Source organism: Gavialis gangeticus, unplaced genomic scaffold, assembly GCF_001723915.1.
Source record: "Gavialis gangeticus isolate Ggan-Ray unplaced genomic scaffold, GavGan_comp1, whole genome shotgun sequence".
NCBI classification, from domain to species: Eukaryota; Metazoa; Chordata; order Crocodylia; family Gavialidae; genus Gavialis; species Gavialis gangeticus.
In genome coordinates, this window is record NW_017729032.1 from 44,320,026 (window position 1) to 44,339,108 (window position 19,083).

Below are 19,083 nucleotides of genomic sequence, written 5' to 3' on the forward strand. Positions count from 1 at the left end.
AAAAAAAAAAAAAAAAAAAACCCTCCTTTTTTTTTTTTTTTTTTTTTTTTTTTAAAACCATTTAGGCCTCCTGATGCCTAAAATAATCAATTTGTAAAAGAACTGGAGTCTTTTTACTCTCCCTATCCATTCTCCACATTTCTGCCTTATATAATAAAACTGACTTCATATTCGTGTTGAAGCTCTGAAATTTGGTTCTCACTCAGATGCGTCTCTACTTCCAAGCTGGTTTCAGGAAAGCAAAACTTATTTGTGCTTTTCCAAGTATAGATAAGGAAGGTATCCATGCTTTCTCAGTGCCAACAGATTGGCATGCTATACTTCTAAAGGTAGGGGAAAGCTCTCAACACTTTGTTCTCATTGTTTTGATTCCACATTTACGTTCTGATGTTTAAAGCTTCCATTCTGGTCTTCTAGTCTCAGTCATGTCTTGTGTCAGAGTGATAAGTGCGGTTATTCGAACATAAAGCATTAATACCTTTACTATAAAAGAGTCGCATCACTTTTGAGATGGTCCTCATGAGCAGAGAGGTAGTTAGCTATATTAGTCTGCAGCTAGGCAAAAGACAGGATAGAGTTAGTTATAGACTAAATCAGAAGCATATGCTTTCATAAGCAGCAACTTGATTCATCATATCACATCTACCCTACTTTTTGTCCCTGGTGAGGAAAGAAAGTCACTCTTCATCTCGTTCAAGTCCAGCACCTAATTGTAATTCTTTTCCCCAGAATGGTTCTGCCACTGCTAAATAAGAGGAGTGCTTGCAACATATGGTCTGCCCTTCAGGAAAGGGGAAGTCAGAATGAAGATGCACCTGTGCTTTGGCAATCAGTTCTAGGAAATGAGCAGAATCTGCTTTTAGGCACAGCTGTTCCTTCTCCTCTTCACTCAAGAAATCTTGCAAGGACATTTGCTCTGATCAAATGATAGCAGATTGCATCAGAAAAAAAGCACAGCCATGTCACCAGAAGACCCTATGCACATATAGAACACTTATATGTGAGAGGGGATATAGTGATGGGCCCAGTCTCACTAAACACCTGTGAAGGTCATGTTCCATAAGAATACCTTATTCCTACCAGCTTTTTATAAACTCCCTAGTCAACTTGTTAGGTCAGGGACCGTGTTTTTTGTTGTGTGCATGTGTTTTGAAACTTAGCACACTGGGATCCTTGCTTGGGATTTCTAGGTGCTTCTATAATAATATCATTGTTCTGTCACTATTTTTTGGCTGTGTGCACCAGTGTGATAGTAACAGAGAATCAGCAGGGGCTCAATAGACTTGACAGGCTGTTCTGCACTGTACACAGTTTTATTGATGAATTACCCTAGGTCTATAAACAATGGACATTGTACTAAATTTTTTGTAATTCCAGGTTTTTGATATCTGGATTTATGAGGTTATACTGTAGACAATTTCGCACCCACCCACCCTACGAGAACATTAAGTTGAAACAGCAAAATATTTAGGCAATGCCAGAATAAGAGCTGACCACACAACCTTTGTTCAGTCCCTAGTGCACACACATTATCATGCAGTCTTTTAGAGAAGTTCTTTCTACTTAATTCATGCTTACCTGGATGGTTTTGAAATATTCTGCGACACATGACGTGACATGATAATGTCAGTGGTCCAAAACTGGGATCATTGAGCAAGGAGAACCTCAAGATACAGCTCCCCACACAAAAAGTCACAAATATTGTTTTACAAAGTAAATGGATTGTATGCATGTGCATATCTGGGCTATCATGACCCTGACTTATCCCCTCAACTGATCCCAGTTACTCAAATTAATCTCGACTAGCATATAGCCTCTGCTGCCCCTTTGGGCAGCCAATACTAGAATGTTACTAAAGGAGAGCCTGGCTCTTTAAAACAGTATGTAAAGGGGAAACCAGACAAAGATGAGGCAAAGGCAGTGGAGGAATTAGCATCCAGCCGGTGCATTCTATGACTGGTGTAAATCACAAAAGCAGCAAAGGAGGAAAAGTTGTGCTAAACTAAAGAAGGGTGCTGAGATTTTTTTTTTTTTTTTCTGAATACATGGAAATTAAGTGTCCAAAACGTTATCAATATAATATACCCAATGTGGCCCTTCAGGATGTGGACAGCTTAAGCACCCAAAAAACAGGAAATTAGGAGCTGAACTACATAATCAGCTTGCGATCAGATATTTTCAATAAGATTACTGCTGGAAAAGAAATAGGAAGTTGTGAAAGAGCTACATCAGGTTTACATAGACTTTGTCAAAACTTAAGGTAGTATCAGAAGAGAGTCACTGTGGTCAATCATGGGGTTTGTAATTCCATTAAACCTGTTACATCTTACTAAGATGATCATTGAAGGATCAGGGAGTTATGTGAACTGAGGGAATGCTATCAGTTTGATGGAAATCAATAGTGGGCTCAAACAAAGAGATACACTGTCACCTCTACTTGTCACTTGGATTCTTGAGAAGCTCATAAGAGTTGCTGAAGGAGGAGGAAAAGGTCTGCAGCTGACCAGACTGCACTAAGTACTTATGTATGCAGATGATATCTGCTTAGTACAGAGATCATAAGAGTCAAATGCCAGAGAAACTGGGCTTGCTATCAATGTCAGCAAAACTAAATACATGATTGCATCCAGAAAACGTCTCAAGATCACAGGAAGATAAAGACAGAGAATGACAATGTAGAAAAGGTAGAGAAATGTAACTATTTACGAATAATCACTGAGGACAAGCAAACAACTGAAGAAATCAAGACAAGAATTCACAATGTTAATATAAGCCTGTTAAGCCTTGATAAAATAATGACATCAAGGAAAAATCTCAAGGAACCTTAAAACCTTAAGAGTACCATTGTTCAATCTATCCTTTTATAACAGGGGCGGGCAATTGTCTTGAGTAGAGGGCCACTTACCAAGTTTTGGCAAGCCATCAAGGGCCACAAGGATACCTCTGCACCTTGACAGATGCCCAGTCTCATAGTCACCATTTTGGGACTGGAAGCGTCATCCCCTAACCCTTGACCTTGCTACCAGAAGTCCCTCCCCTTGGCCCCCACAGAAGTACTCCTTTCAGCAAGGGTTTGCCATCTCTGTACCAGAAAAATACCAAATTTTATTCTAAAAATTAAATATTTACTACAACATTCATTTTGATTTAAAAAAAAATATTGTGTCCTGATTTACATGAGTTTGCATAGTGTACATAGAGGTGATTGCACAATAGTTTAAAATGAAGTCTTACTCTTATATAATGTAGGGGAGTGTGGGTGCGTGTGTGGATATGTGGTGTGGGTGGGTATGGGGAGGGTTGTGGCATGTGTAGAGGGGGAGGATTTGCTCACCAGTTCTCCCATGGCAGGCAGAGCCCCCCACAATGCTCTTCCTGCTCCTGGCCCCAAGCACCTACTCTCAGCCATTTCTCCTTGTCTGCCACCACTGCCCTTCTGCTGCTTCCCCATTCCCTGCAGTTCACCACTCCAGCACCATGTCCCAGCTGCACAGCCATGACCGCAGGACACAGCAGGAGCTGGACAGGCCCAGCCAGCACTTCACAGAGCCAGCTGAGAATTGCAGGGGCCGGGCCAGCTCCTGCTCCATCATGTGGCGCCCTAGTAGGCATCCTGGGTCCTACTGCCCCTGGTTCCTGTCATCTTTGACAGGCAGCCAGGGGCAGATAAATATTAAATTTTCTAAATTGGGGGGGGGAGCCATGGGCTGGATAGAATGGCATGGTGGGCCAAATCCAACCTGTGGGCCATATTTTGCCTACCCCAGTTTTATACAGATGTGAATCCTGGACACTGACAAAGGCAAATGGAAAAAAGCTACAAGTATTTGAGAATGAAGTGCTAAGGAAAATATTTGGTCCAGTACAAGAAATGGTATGAAGGAGGAGACAAAATCAGGAGCTTGGGGACCTTTACAAAAGGCCAGTATCTTGTAAAGGTAAGAGCACAGGGAACAAAGGGTACAGACAGACATTGGGGCCCCACTAACTCATGACACTTTACTTAAGTGGGGGGAGGGGCTGCACCAGCCCTGGCCAGCAGGTGGGGGCACTTCAGCAGCCTTTGAGGAGACTGCCAAACTAACCCTCTCCCCATCCCCACCCCCAGTTCCAGGGCTGTCAGCGTGTGGGGGGAGGGGGAGAGGAAGGGAGCACCTGGCTGCTGAATGGCCAGAGCTGAATTGCGACTGGGGCAGAGAAGAAAGCCTCCTTACCTCGTGCCCCCCCCCAGCTACCCCTGCTGGGATATTTGTGGGAGCTGGGGGGCACACAGCAAGGGTGCTATGTTTCCCCCCACCCCACTCTCCCTTCCACTCTGGCCATTCAACAGCCAGCATGGCTTCCTCCCCTCCCCTTGACAGCCTAGGGGGCAGGACTGGCCTGGTAGCACCAGCCCAGCCCAGCCCCTATGCCAAAAATTAATCCTGGAGGAAACACAAGTTCCCTAAGGCACCCTGCTTTTGCGCATCTTAATGTAATACCAGATTTGACCAGGGTTAATTTTTCATGGGATCAGTTATTTTAAAAGGGCTCTGCAGCCATGCACTTATGTTGCAACATGGGTGTAGAGTGCTTTTAGGGGCCAGACTACTCAAAAAACCCAAAAAACCACCACCACAGGTCACTTCCATCTGTGTCCGAAGTGGCTAGGGCATATCGCAGGAAGGCATGCGAGATAGATTTTAGAAGCTGAGGCAAAGGGTCTCAGACTTCAAGACAGACAAAGGCAACAATTGGAAGCTAAGATAAAAACTGATCTAGACGGTATAGGCAAAGATGCAACCAAGCGGAAGGAGATCGTGCAAGATAGGAGGAGAGGGAAAGCTGTAGTTAGGGCAGTTATAGCCCCCTGCCCCTTCCCCCCAGGCCTGTAAGACCAAAGGAGAGTACTTACCAGCACTGCAATGCAATCTTAACTCAACCCTCTTTGACTAATGTCCCAACACAACTCCTACTCTTCTACTTTACAGATACTACATGACACAGAGCACAATTGTATTCCTTTTGCTAAGGATAAAAAGACAAGACAGGATATAGCAGACTGAAGGCTCTGCCACTTAGTCTACTCCACAAAAACTATTCCAGATGTGCCAGCTGCTACCTAGTTTTCCTCTGTGACTTTAGGCTGCTAAGTCATTGCCTTCAGGTACTACTTGTTGTCATGCATACTACCAGACTGCTAACAGGCTCCATGGCAAGAGAGAACCTCCTCATTCACCTCCACAAACAAAACCTTCAAACCCCATAAATTCAATATGCATACACTCATCAAAACTTAGGAACAGCTACTTCAGTGGTATCCTCCACCATTTAATATAGGTGCAACTTACATAGTGAATGCAATGGAATTTGTGCAGAGAAATACAGTACTAGCATTCCAATTTGCAAAGTACACCAGTGGCACATGCTTATAAAACTTCCTCCGACCTGTTCATTACTGAACCATTACCTGTGGCTACTACCACCTTCAGGAAACAGAAGCTTGCATTGAAGTACTGTAGTGGACTTCAGCTTTGTAGTAAGTTTGGCCACTCTGAAAACTCAAAGGCCAGCTACTGCCCTGGCCCCCAGCCCCAACAACCTTAACTACCTTAGTTTTATGGCATCAAACAGATTAAAATATCGCTGTTTTTCATAACACAAAGTTTACTTGTGTAATCAATACAGTGTATGTTCCAAGAACAAAAACTACAACTTTTTCAGCAAGTACAGCTAATAGGTACTTGTCATATTTCTCAATGCGAGAAGGCAATTGAGTTTTAAAATGTCAGTGTGAAGGGGGAAAAAAACTGAGATTATTTTTAGGCCCTCCTAAACACATGTTCCTGGGAGGGGTTCCCAAAACTCATTTTTATAATATTGACTTCAAATCACTGACAGTCCCCCTATTTAGGATATGAATGGAGCATTCCAACGGGGATTGAAACAGTCACAAAAAATAAAATCAGATCCTGCAGTACACCTGACTACATTAAATAAGAGGTACTAGTTAGGCATGTTAGTCTGACATCATCCTAAAGTAAAAGTTTCTTATTACAGACTTTCTGGTTAGGTTCCATGGCAATTAAAATTTTCTGAAGTGAAAAGGAAATAAGAACTCAAAAAGTTAGACTGACACCCACAACAGAGGCCAACCACAGGCTGCTGAAATTTATCTCTGGAAGACTAGAAGGGGCACTTTTACACATGACACCATTACCATGTACACGTAACAAAAATGTTGTATTGTGTGGCTTAATAGTGTCACACTGTACATGTGCAAGAGTTTTGGGGGTTTTAAATGAGTTTGCATCATTGCAAACTAAACTACATCTCAATGTAGTTTAGTTTGCAACAATGTGCTGCAGCTATTAGTCAGCTTGCCCTCCAACCACAGGAGAGGCAGACGGGTTCTTCCGGAAAAAAAAGGATTGGGCCCCCCACTGCTTCTACCTTCAGTAGGCATCTGCTACAAGCAGAAGTGGTGAGGGGCCTGATCTGATTCTTCTCCCCCCGCCCAACAGATCCTACCCAACTCTCTTGCAGTCAGGGAGTGAGCCACCAGAGGGCCGAGTGGCCCCTGAGCTGTGGCAGGTCCCAGTCCTTTCTTCTACAGCAGCAGCACCCCCGGGGCCACCCAGACAGGCAGCTAATGTGCCAGGTGCTGCCTCAGCTCAGGGTCAGGGAAGAGTTGGATCAAGCCAGGTGCTGCCTCTGAGCTGGGGGAGCACCTGGCCTGCTAGCAGACCACCTGAGTGGCCCTGGGGGTGCCACTGCCATGGAAGGAAGGAACAAGGGCCCCCTCCCACTCACGGGCCATTCAGCCCACCAGTACCTCATCCCCTGGCCACAGGCAGGATCTGCTGGGGGGAAGAGAAGAAAAAAAAAGGATCAGACATCTCGCTGTAAGAGTGATGGAAAAATAAAACTCCTAAATCAAAATGGTGGGTTTCAATTAAAAACCCACTATTTCAAATTTAGGGAGTATAGAATGCAACCCTAAGGATTAAACCCCTGTCACATGTACAAGTACCCTGTCAGAGATGTCATGTCCCTCAGGACAATACCAAGGTCCTGATGAATTTTAAATGTAAACAGGTGTTATTTATTATATGTTAACCAAAATAGTTGAGATAACAGACATACAAATAAAAAGAGTGACGAAAACTGCATTCAAATCATATAGAGATAACCTTAGATACATAAAAAACACACATTAGGATATGATGAGAGCAGAGTTAATCAGCACTGTTAAAATTAAATGAGTGAAGTGCATGAATCAGTCAATATTCAGTCTGTCCTGGGGTCATGTTCATCCCCATTAATTATATTTTGTTGTATAGGCACCTAACGTATCATTTTTAGTTTTATTATTTTATAAGTCCAAACATAGCCAAAAAAGTGATGCATACTTGGTAGAAAAGTAACTACTATTCAGCTTATCTGTCACTTACGACAAACCCACTTTGTGATAAGTGACAGATTAGCTGAATAGTAGTGGGTTTATGATAAGTGACAGATTAAGCCAAAGTACTGTTAGTAAAAAAATTTTTAAAAATCCCCAACAAACAAGCCAACATAATTAGTACTACATTCAGAGAACTCACACTAGGGCATCTGTAGAATGTTCCAGTTGCTACCAAGATTCATAAAAAGGATTTTTGTGGGTGACATCTTTGGTTGGCATAAAGTTAAGATTCAGGACTGTCCTCTGTTTCTGAGATTATCAGCAAACAGAAAGAGAAAATCATATAACTAAATCCCACTTACCTCTGATTGCGGTTAAAACAATATCATGCCACTGTGAGTGTGACTGCAATGCTATTTTCATTTAATGAACTCACAAATATTTATAATGAATACCAGGCATCAATTTCTGAACTTATTACTTATAATTCAAAAACAACAATATGCTAGGTTGAGATATTTAACATTACATCCCTAAAAACATTTTTAAAACAGATGTCAGCAAGCTCAGTGCAAGTATATTTTAACAGCAAAGAACAGGATTCTGAAAATATTACTCACAAGTATAATTACTGCTGATAGCAATAGGACAATTTCTATTTGTTCTTATATTGGCATAAATCTAGATATTTTTCACTACTCCAGATTTACATTGATGTAATGGAGTTTGCCAGATCTGCAACATCAAAACTGTTTGCATAACCCATATGAACAAGTACTGCAAATAAGAAATTGAAGGGGTCGCCATCTCTCTTTAGAGAATACATAAAAATTTAAGTAGCCCAAAGCTGTATTGATAACTTACTGGTAACAGCCAAAACAAGGAAGGTAAGCTGCTTGGTTTCATCATTTAATAACTTGATGAAGAAAGTAATTTGAGAAAGCTTTGTGGGATTTTTTTTCCTAGTTTGAGTTCATATAGATGGAATTTCAGACTTCTATTATGCAAACTGTGTACTGTCCACTATCCCCTTATCTTGCTATAAAGAGAGAGGTTTATTTGTGTGGGATGGACTTAAACAGTGTCTAGGCCTCTGTTGGTCCCTACAGAATGGCAAATTCCACTGAAGATGAAGAGAGGTTTCCTAATGAAAGCAAAAGCAACTTTACGTGAAATGAAAGCACAGAGCTTAGGAGATGAGCAGGAAGAATTGGAAGTCTTCATTTATTCAAGGAACCATGTGATTGGAATAACAGACTTGGTGGGATAGGTTGCATAATTGAAGTACTGTCATATATGGGTACAAACTGCTCAGGAAGGACAGGCAGAGGAGAAGAGCAGAAGTTGCACTTTATGTAAAAGAGCTATATGATTGCTCAGAGCTCCAGTATGAAGCTGAAGGTAGGCCTGTTGAGAGTCTCTGGGTTAAGGTTAGAGGGGAGATCAAGCAACAAGGGTGATGTTGTAGTGGGTGTCTGCTATAGATCACCAAACTAGGAGGAAGTGGTGAATGAAACTTCCATCAAACAGGTAGCGGAAGTTTCCTGATCACAAACCCCAGTTCTCATGGAGGACTTTAATCATCCTGACATTTGCTGGGAGGGCAATGCAGCAGTGCTCAGGCAATCCAGGAGTCAGAGAACAATGAAACAAGTGAGGACCATTGCAATGAGGATGGGGCTGAGACTAAAGATATTGCTCAAACGCTAAACGTATGTTTTTCCTCAATTCTGATTTAAGATGCGTGTGTGTGTTAAATACGAGGTCACTTCCAACCCTAATTTTCTATGATTCTGTGTTGAACATGGAGGCAAATATGGAATGGCCAACAGAAAAAAAGTTCAGAAGTGGAAATTGCCACAGTGGAAGGGAAATAAACCACAGAGTTCAAACACGTTTAGATTGCTGGGACAGGATAATCTTAATCCTTGAATCTGATCATAGAAGTAACAGTAACAAGGATTTTGATACATGCATCAAATTGCTCATGGTCCAGTACAGTCCACTAGGTTACAGCTGCCAAATGAAGATTAACCAGCTGCTAAAGGCCACGTTTCAACCTAACAGAAGGCAACAGACAGAAACCTCTGTCCAAGTAGCTACACAACACAACAGAATGGTGCAGCAGAACTCTAAAAGGACTATGCCACAGTCAAAGACAAAGCATAATGGAAATTTAGAATAAAATAAGTAACTAGCCACCACTGTCATTATATTAGGAGACAAAGGAAAGAAAGGAGGAACTGCATGACTACAAAAATAATGGGTATAGATAAGACAGGAGAGGAAGAGAAGAAAGAGGGGAAATGCTCCAGGAAATGATGGGCCTATTAGTCAATCATTAACAGACAAGACCTCAGAACAACACTCAAAAGCATAAAGTTAAAATTGGGAAAAAAATGGGAGAAAACACCTTCTTCCCTTAGGACTTGCCCCTTCAACACTACATCATGAAGCAATAACTCTTCATTTTTCACCTCATTTTGTTATCACCCAGTAAACAATTCCCTATGACAGTTTCCTTCTTTCTTTCCAGTACCAAACAGACAGCAAGGTATGTCTAACAAGATTTCACAAAATGAGAAAAAGATGTTGGCTTTTTCTTTTTTCTTGCTGAGGGCTACATGTAGTCACATACATTCTACCCCTCTAAAAACTTGTGTATAGCAAGGGTGAGACCACTAACAGAAGAGCAGTTTCCTAAAATAACAGCTCCCTGTCTTTCTTCCAAGTCATGTTGTCCCCACACACTTAAATGTCAAAAACAATCTGTTTCTACCAAGACTGCTGAGCTGATAAAGATAGGGGAGAGACAACTAGATTCTAGTCTTCTCTTGCTTCATCACTACAATTGTCAGCTAAATTCTTATTGTGGAAATTTTATTGCTGGTGATGCAGTCACAAAAGAAAAACAGCTTCTCCACCACCCCAGATCCAGGATGGGTCTGCAGCACTGGCAAAAATCCAGTATCTATAGAAGGCTTTGAGATAGAATAACACATACAGGGTCAATGTTGCAGTCGCTTATCTTAATATTCTAAAACTGTGATTAAGAAGAAACAAGGGGTGGTATGAGATCAAGCAACTGATGATGAAGAAAATTTATGAGACCATAGCCACTGATGCCACAAAAATCAGCATCAAAATCTTATTTAGGGACCTACTTTGCATAAGACAAACCAATGGCTTCTGGCTTCTCTAAAAACGTTGGTTCCTTTCCCATTCTTCAGTCCTTAAAACCTGCTTTCCTTCTAAGCTGTGTGGTGTGCATGGCGGTGCAGGCGTGCTCGTGCCATGCTGCCAGGCACGCCTGTGCACACTGCACAGCTTGAGGGAACGCTGCTTGAAACCCACCTCACTTCTCACTTTGTTAATAGCTTCTTACCTATAATGGCTGTCTATAGATGTGTTCATTCACGTTTTAATTAGAACATGAACAAGTTGCTTCATTGTCACATGCGTTAAGTCCCCCCCGCATTTCAAGATGGCCATAGGCGCGCTTTAACTAAACCCCGTCAAACAGGTTTTAGTTAAAGGGCCCCTACAGCTATTTTGAATGTGGGGGGCTTAATACACGTGACAGTGAGCCATTTTAATTACAGCAGCTGCCCAAGAACCACCCTAATTAAAATGCCTCCCCCGACACACATACACCCCCCCAAGCATGTCTACAGGCAGCCAGTGTTCTTGATTTTCCCAAAGACTTTTCTAATATACACCATGTAAAAGATTTCTCTGAGGGAATGCAATTCTTTGACCCCATTCATTTGAAAAAGTCAGAGTTATAAAAATGTATACCCTGATAAACAACAGAAAAATAATAGGTTAGTATTTACTGATTCTAATAATTACTGCTATAGTCCTTGCACAGAACAAAAAGAAAAGGCTTCCTGGAGTTGCATTATCAGGGAACCTTCTAGACAGAAACTGCATCTAGAATTCTTCCTGTAGCCCAGACCAAGAGCATATCCCCAAACTAGAATGGGCTGCAGAAGAGTTAATACAGCTATTAATTTCCCTCCCTTCCTCTCCCCCAGATGCCTGTCAGCTGAAGCTCTGTTGGAGATAATTCACATTTCCCCTGGGACCATCCCCACTCTTCCATAAACATAAAACAAAAGCATCCTTATAGTACTGTTTATTCAAGGTTGATCCTAACCTTAGCTGACTAACAACCAGAACCCTCTGTGCTGTTTTCCATTCTCAACATTTTTAAACAGCACCTATGTTCCAGCAGTGTTTACAGGAATTAACCACAATCACCTAGAAACTATCAACTCGGGTAATACAGTTATGGGCATCACAAATCATCTACATAACTAGGACACCAGGATTTATACCACAGGTCTGAGTAGTTGCATCCTGGAGCCCCATGTTTAATCTTGCTTATAACCCAAACAAGCTCCCCTCTGGGTGGTTACTAGGGCTGTGCAAAATTTTGACTGCCATTTCGTTTCGGCAGTGTTTCGAGCGTTTTGACGCTCAAAACTCTGAATCCGAAACTAAATGGGAGACATGTCGAAACATTCTAAACGAAACAAGTTGAAACATTTCGAAGATGTTTTGGCGTTTCAAAGGTGTTTCAAAGCTGGGCTTGCAGGGAAAGAGAAAGTAAGGAGAGGGAGGGGGAAGAACGGGGAGCAGACTGACATTTGTAGCTGGCCAGTGTCTGCCAACTGTCCCTGAGGTCCTTTCCAATCCCAGTGCTCTGGGGGAGGGACCTAAAAAGTTTAAAAACAGTATATAAGCCTGTGAATAGTTAAGCTGTCAGCCTGTCTCACCAGAGAGCAGCATCTGATAGGCACCAACTCTGACTGCTTCCTAGCTGCTACCGTCTTGTTAGGGAGTGCGTCTTCTACTTGCAAAGGATTGGATAGGATACAGCGTACACTGATAGTTTAGCTATAACTAACCTAACTTCAATACCAGTATTGTTATCCCTATGGGGCGTGGTAAGGGACAGTTGGAGTCACACATCTAGCCCATAAGAGTTAGGGTGTCCCCTTGAGGCACCTACTTAGAATGGCCCAGCAAGGGGTCCCAGAACCTACAGGTTTTAGTGGGGTCCATTAGGACCATGACTGAGCTGAAGCTCAAGGACAGCCTCCCTATCTATTATCTTTTCCAACAAGAATTGTGGCAGGTAAAAAGAGAAGGTGCCCACAGGGTGGAGCTGGCACAGTCAGAGGGCCCTAGGGGTACACGGCCATCTCTAGGGACCCTATTCCATGACAAAGTGAAGTTTCCCAGAAACCCCTGCACCATGATACTTGGCACACTTCATGCCCTCAGAAGGGGCTACCATTCCTGCAATTTTAATCAGAATCAGGCAAGAAATTACAAAGTTATAGGCATTTTAGTCATTCCCCATTACAGCCTGTGGCTGAAACACCAAAACATCATCAAAACAGCATCGAAACTCAAAACAGGTTTGGCTGAAACAAACCAGTGATTCGAAATACCAAAATGAATTGCTGTCCCGTGGAAATGCCAAATCTGAAACTGAAATGAAACAGGTGTTTCACACAGCCCTAATGGTTACCAGTCTTCTGTATCAAACCCAGAACAGAATTCTGTGCGTTTCAAGTCTCATAACCATGTCAGGTCAACGTTTCTAGCTCTGAGCATCTAAGGGACATCCCCAGGACTAAACTTTTTGTCTTGAGACATGAGACCCTACAGGCCACTAGCCCTGTCCCCTATGGCCACAGAGAAAAAACTATCAACATTTAGGCATTTGAAGACTTATCAAATCCCCTGCCTCAGTATTCTCTTCTCCAGACTAAACAACCCTAGTTTTTTCAGCCTTTCTTCATGCTTCCCAGCCCCTAACCTTTTTTGTCACTCTACACTGACCTCTCTCCAATACGTTCACATTCTTCCTGAAGTGTGGGGCCGAGGTTGGACATAGTACTGCAGCAAGGCCTCACCAGTACTGTAAAGAATGGTTGAATCACTGCCCTTGATTTACAAGTGACACTTTTGTTAATGCAACCCAGTATGATGTTGGGTTTTTTGTTTTGTATTTTTTGCAACAAGAGCACGCTGTTGGCTTATATTTAGTTTATGGCCCACAGCAACCCCCAGGTCCTTCTCTGTAGAAGCAACAGTTGCTTATTCCCCAGTCTGTATTTGTGCGCACAGTTATGCTGCCTCAAGTACAGGACTTTGTACTTGTCCTTGTTGAATCTCATCTGATTGATTGCATTGTTTCTCCAATCTATCTAGGCCATTCTGGATCCTAACCCTTCCCTCCAGAGTGCCCTCCACCCAGCTTGGCATCATCTGAGGATTTGCTAAGTGTGCACTCAATCCCATCATCCAAATCATTCCTGCAGATATTAAACAAAACTGGACCCAGGACAGAGCCCTTGAAGTCCACTTGATAGCTCCTCCCAAACAGACACTGAGCCATTGATAACTACTTGTTGAACATGATCCAACCAGTTAGGCATCCACCTTACAGACTAGATAGAAGTACTGTATTTACTTAGCTTAATGAAAATGCTGTGCGAGACCGTGTCAAAAGCCCTAACCTCAAGGTACATCACATCGACTACTTTCTCCCCATCTGCAGAGCCTGTCCCCTTATCATAGAAGGAAATCAGATTTGTCAAATATGACTTACTCTTGGTGAATACATGATAGCTGTTCCTGGTCACCCTGTTCTTCTCTAGGTGCTTCACAATAGATTCCTTGAGGACTTGCTCCATTATCTTTCCAGGTATCGAAGTCAGACCAAATGGTCTGTTGTTCTCTAAATCCTCATTCTTCCCATTCTTAAAACTTGCCATTTTCTAATCATACAGGATCTCACCTTTCTTCCATGAATTCTCAAAGAGGCTAATTTTAGAGGGTGTCTCACATGCACATCAATGCACTTGAATAAACTCCAAAGCTAAACCCCAAAGGTCAGCCTGCCAGCCTGGGGCTGCTCCCCGCCAGCTCTGTGTGCTGCAGAGGGGCTGGCTGGGGCATGAGACTGCTTCAGTGCTAGGCTAGCCAGCAGGCAGCCACTGCACAGAAGCACCCTCATTCCCCAGGCAGCATCTACACATGCATTGCTGCAGTTTTTTCACTTCACCCTAATAGTTGCACAAGTGTAGACCCAAGACATTTACTGTGCAGTTGACTAATTAGCTGTGCAGTAAATGTCTCATGTTAATGTGGCCAATGCTTCCAAAAGTACCTTAGTTAATTCCTTCAGTACTTGAGGGTATATCCCATCTGGCCCTGCTGACTTGAAAACATCAAGCTTCTCTAAGTAATCCCTAACCTGTTTCTCTCCTTCCCTACCTTTCTGACAACGGCATTCATCTGGTAGCCACCACTATTTGTGAAGACTCTATCAAATAAGGCATCAGATACTTCAGCCTTCTCTGTGTCATCATAAACTGATAGTAGTTCAACACACATTCAGGACCTAATACAATTTGGAGGTCATGATATCAGATGGAGTTTACAGTTTCACAGACACACACACAGTTGGATACCATATCAAAAAATATGCTCAGTTCATGTAAAAGCTTATTTTTCTAACCACTGGCTATGCAACCTTAACCTAGGATCTAAAAACCAAGCTGTATACTTCCAACCTGCCACATCATAATCTGTAATAGAAATTCCTTAGGAAAAAAAACTTGGCAGTTTTGTTAATGAGGCAAAAGTAGACTCCACCTTGTTCTTCTATGGCCAGATTTAGTCTTCACAGTGCCAACAACTTCCTATAGCTATGACGCAAAATGAGCAATTACGATTAAAAAAAAGCCATTTTTACTGTCACTTTTCTGGCTGCAGAAACATAAGTAATATCCTGAAACTCCCAAATGCCTTAAAAATATATCACTGTAACATGTTGCACAAGACTGTTGAGGGCCTTATCCTGTTAATTTTCAACACTCTATATTGATATTTAGGGTTAACTCAGAAGGCCAACCTCAACCAGTCCAAGCCACATGAATTGGTCTTGCCCATTGTCTTCCTACCATGTAGCCCACAAAGCCATCAATACTGTCCCTTTAGAGCCTCAAACAAGCCTTTCTAGGAATCAGTCTGCACACTACATCTCCCCTTGCAGGACTGCCTTTAATTATGGACAGCAGAGACTAGAATAGAGGTGCAAGAGGCCAGAGTTGTGGGATAGCAGCTGATGGATTTCTTGTCCTCTAAACAAGTAAGGTAAAGTACACACTGTACAGACAGTAAGACTAGGTAGTGTGCAGCAGTGGGACTGTCCTCATACTCTGAAGTTCAGAGATTCCAGAGTCAGGATGGATTACCACTAGAGGCCAAACATTTTAGTTTGAATGGTCAGGAGTATGGGCTTGAGAGTGGGCCTAAATTCGATGCTTACTACTATCTGTCTCAACATAGCCTATGTACATTCAGTGATTTACAATTAAAGTTGGATTATTTTGTGAACTCTATGAATGCACTGGATCTGTATGTTACACGATACTTGTACTTAAAGATCATTTAAAAATGGGAACAAATTGGGATTACTGCCTTTTTGTTTCTTTACATTCTCTTTTTTCTACTTACCTTATTACCTTAAAAATCAAATCAAATCAAGAATATCAGATCATACCTACCTTTCTTTTGAGAGGCACTAAGTACCTTAAGATGTAAAATAAATTATTTCCTTCCTCTGCAACACATTTTCAGTTTGGGATTGAAATTTTTACCAAACCCATATTTTCTCCCTAGTGTCACTAGGTATTTGAGTTAGACTGTGTGCATACATGTTAATGAGTTTTAAATAAAGATAATTTTAGGGAACAAAGTCTGGCTAATGAGGTCTAGCTTTGCAAATTGTATAGGATTTTCATGCCTTCAGATCTCACCGATTTAATCTCAATCCTATAAAGTATTCATTAGGCCCTTGAAAGAATGTCCTACCATCAAAATATTTGTCTTGAACTATTTTTATTATATGTACAAATAAAATATATGCTAAAGTAGGGCTGTATGTGGGAACTGGTTCTGAAGAACGCACTGGGATAATACACTTGGAATTATATTACTTTCCAATTTACACACCTTACCCAACTGTTAATATGGCACATCTCTGCCTCATCCCTAAACTCCTTCAAGTTCCTACATCATTTAAGCTTCTGTGCCAAAAAAATGTTTTCTTGGATTTGCTGCTCATCTAGCTCAATCAGTTTCTATTAACATATTAGATGGCATTACATACCATCTGAAATCTTATTAAGAAATATTTTCTTTAAGCAGTTTTGCTTTACTCAATGTACCTACTTTTGAAGTAACACAAGACACCAGTCTTAGGTTTAAGACTTAAGTCACTGGGTATAAAGATAAGAATAAACATCACACACAAGAAGTGTCCAATACTTATTTGAAAGTGTATATAAATAGAAGAAAAGTAACTCAGCCTCAACTTCAGACAGTTTGTACTTAAAAAACTTCTAAAAAAGGATGGGTAACGTGTGAAAACTGCATTGTTAAATGTCAATGAAGTTGTATATACCCCTCCACACCCCAAACCTACGGGGTAGCAACTTTTAACCACAGGGGATCATTTTCCTGAGTTTTAAGTTCTAGACAATTATATTCTGGATGGATAAGGATATACTTCCCGATTTATAAAAAGTACATTTATGCTTTTTCAAATTCTGTATTGAAAGTACCTTTCTCTCTCCACTCCCAGTTTTACTATCTGAGTTTTCAGGATTTTATTAAAGAGATACTGGGAGAATCTACATGGGATGCTAAATGCATGGTAGACTGATTCTACTGCACATTAGCATATCACAGCAAAAGCCATGCTAATGTGCTAATACACAGTAGAATCAATCTATTGCACATTAGCACCACTAAGAGATCATGCACTGGCACTTCTGTGCAGTAGCACTGGTTACTGCACATCGAGTTAGTACCTATTACTGGTACTATACTTAATGCACAGTAACAATAGAGCATTAATGCATGTGTAGATGTGCCCACTGATTACGAATTAAATACATTTGTGTCTCTTGTATCATCACATTTTCATTCTCTGCATCATTAAGAGCAAGATTCTGATGCCCTTACCCAGAACAAGTGAGTCTCTACTCCAAAACTGGTCCCACTGATACCAGCGAGGTACCAGTCCCAATTAATAAAAAGTATCAGGGTCTAGTCCAAAGGACATCACTGACCAATAACACTAACAACGTTAGCTGGCTCTTCCTGTCATTTATGAGGCCTGGTTATAAAAGATAATTATAGCCAAACAAAGCAGATTTAATAAACCTGAATTAAAAAAAAAATGTTTAAAAGCATAATTTACCAGACATTTCTCCCCAGAGCAATTGATAGAAGGAACTAATCTCTAAAAGACAGCAATTAGATTATTTTCTGTGGCTTGTTTCCCTTTATTGATATTGGTTGAAGCTAAAAATATCCTTGGCTCTCAGTATGTTTCTGTTAGTATTCTAGCATGCAATTGCTCCCGCCCCCCTTCCCCTGCTTTCTGCAGTATATCCATTTCTCTAGCAATTCATTAACAGCTTTGAGTGTTTATCTGACTGGCATAAGAAGCTATATCTGATCTCATTTTCTAGAAAGTCAAACAATTTAAGCAGAACAAAACAAAACCAAAAATAAATAAATAAATAAAAAAAATCAAAGCCTTCTTTTTCTATGGCTGTACTATCTGTAATTCTGGTGCCCATTCCTGTAAAAAGCTGAGGCCTACAGCCAATACCTTCCAGCTAGTGTGGGATTAAAGATTTACTGAATACAGACTGACCTTCTGCTCAAGAGAAAACATTGCTCTTATTACATTTCTTCATCCACACTTCAATACATGCACAACAAAACCAGCTGGCAATTGTACAGTTACCTATAGAGATGCATCTCTTCCAGCGACGGCATATCACAGACATGATGCTGTTTCTGTCCTTTGCTCTGGCTGCGTGAAGATGAAAACAGCAGCATTCCTTTGAAGATCTCTACAGCATTACTGGGTCTCAAAGCTGGTTAAAGTGATCCCCATGGTAATCTGTGAAACATGTTTTGCACTTTCAAACTGCTATGTTTGATTTAGAGGGAAGGACGCAGGCTATGTGTATATACACAAGTGCCGTAGCTGACTAGAACATTCAAATACCTTTCACCTGCAATCTGAAGTTAGTCACAGTAAGGCATTTCAATTCTTAAGTGATAATCCAGCCAGATGCTCCCAGACCATCATCCACACTAAATTTTTAAAGCACCAACATTATCAAACAAAAGGAAAAAACTGAACAGAAGCCTTTGACAACCCTCACACACCTTCCACATATGAAAGAGAGACAACCCTATATTACTGAGTGACAGAACTCTTAAATTTGAGGGAAAGTAAAGAAAGGTTTTTCTTCTTCTTTTTAGCAAGAAGTTTTTTTCCCTCCCCATTAAACTAAGGGCACTGACAGAAGTGATACTCATTGTGCAACTGTCCCCTTGAAAGCAGTCCACAGCTGTGCGCTGATAGAAGTGCATGGCTGCAGAGTGCTGTAAAAGTGACCGATCATGTGAAAAATTAACCCTCCTTTAATGGGGGTTCTGATGAAGGTGCTCCAAAGCAGAACACCTTCATTAACTTCTGTTTGTCCCTGCACTGATTGGGGTTGGGTTGCATCAGACAAGCCTTGCCCCCAATGCTGTCTACAGGACAGGAAGGGAAGAAAGGAGAGGAGGAATTCTGGTCTGGG

At 41.5% G+C, this 19,083-nt stretch overlaps 1 protein-coding gene across 2 annotated transcripts in view; it reads right to left on the reverse strand.

The window, feature by feature from the left end:
• ATP8A2 (ATPase phospholipid transporting 8A2) overlaps positions 1-18,391 on the reverse strand; it is a 638,305-nt gene extending 619,914 nt beyond the window's left edge. For both annotated transcript variants that reach the window (XM_019525447.1, XM_019525446.1), the window contains exon 1: positions 18,234-18,391. In XM_019525447.1, coding sequence (XP_019380992.1) covers positions 18,234-18,276 — 43 coding nt within the window. In that variant the 5' untranslated portion in view covers positions 18,277-18,391. The remainder of the gene's footprint in view (positions 1-18,233) is intronic.
• Positions 18,392-19,083: the final 692 nt, after the last annotated feature.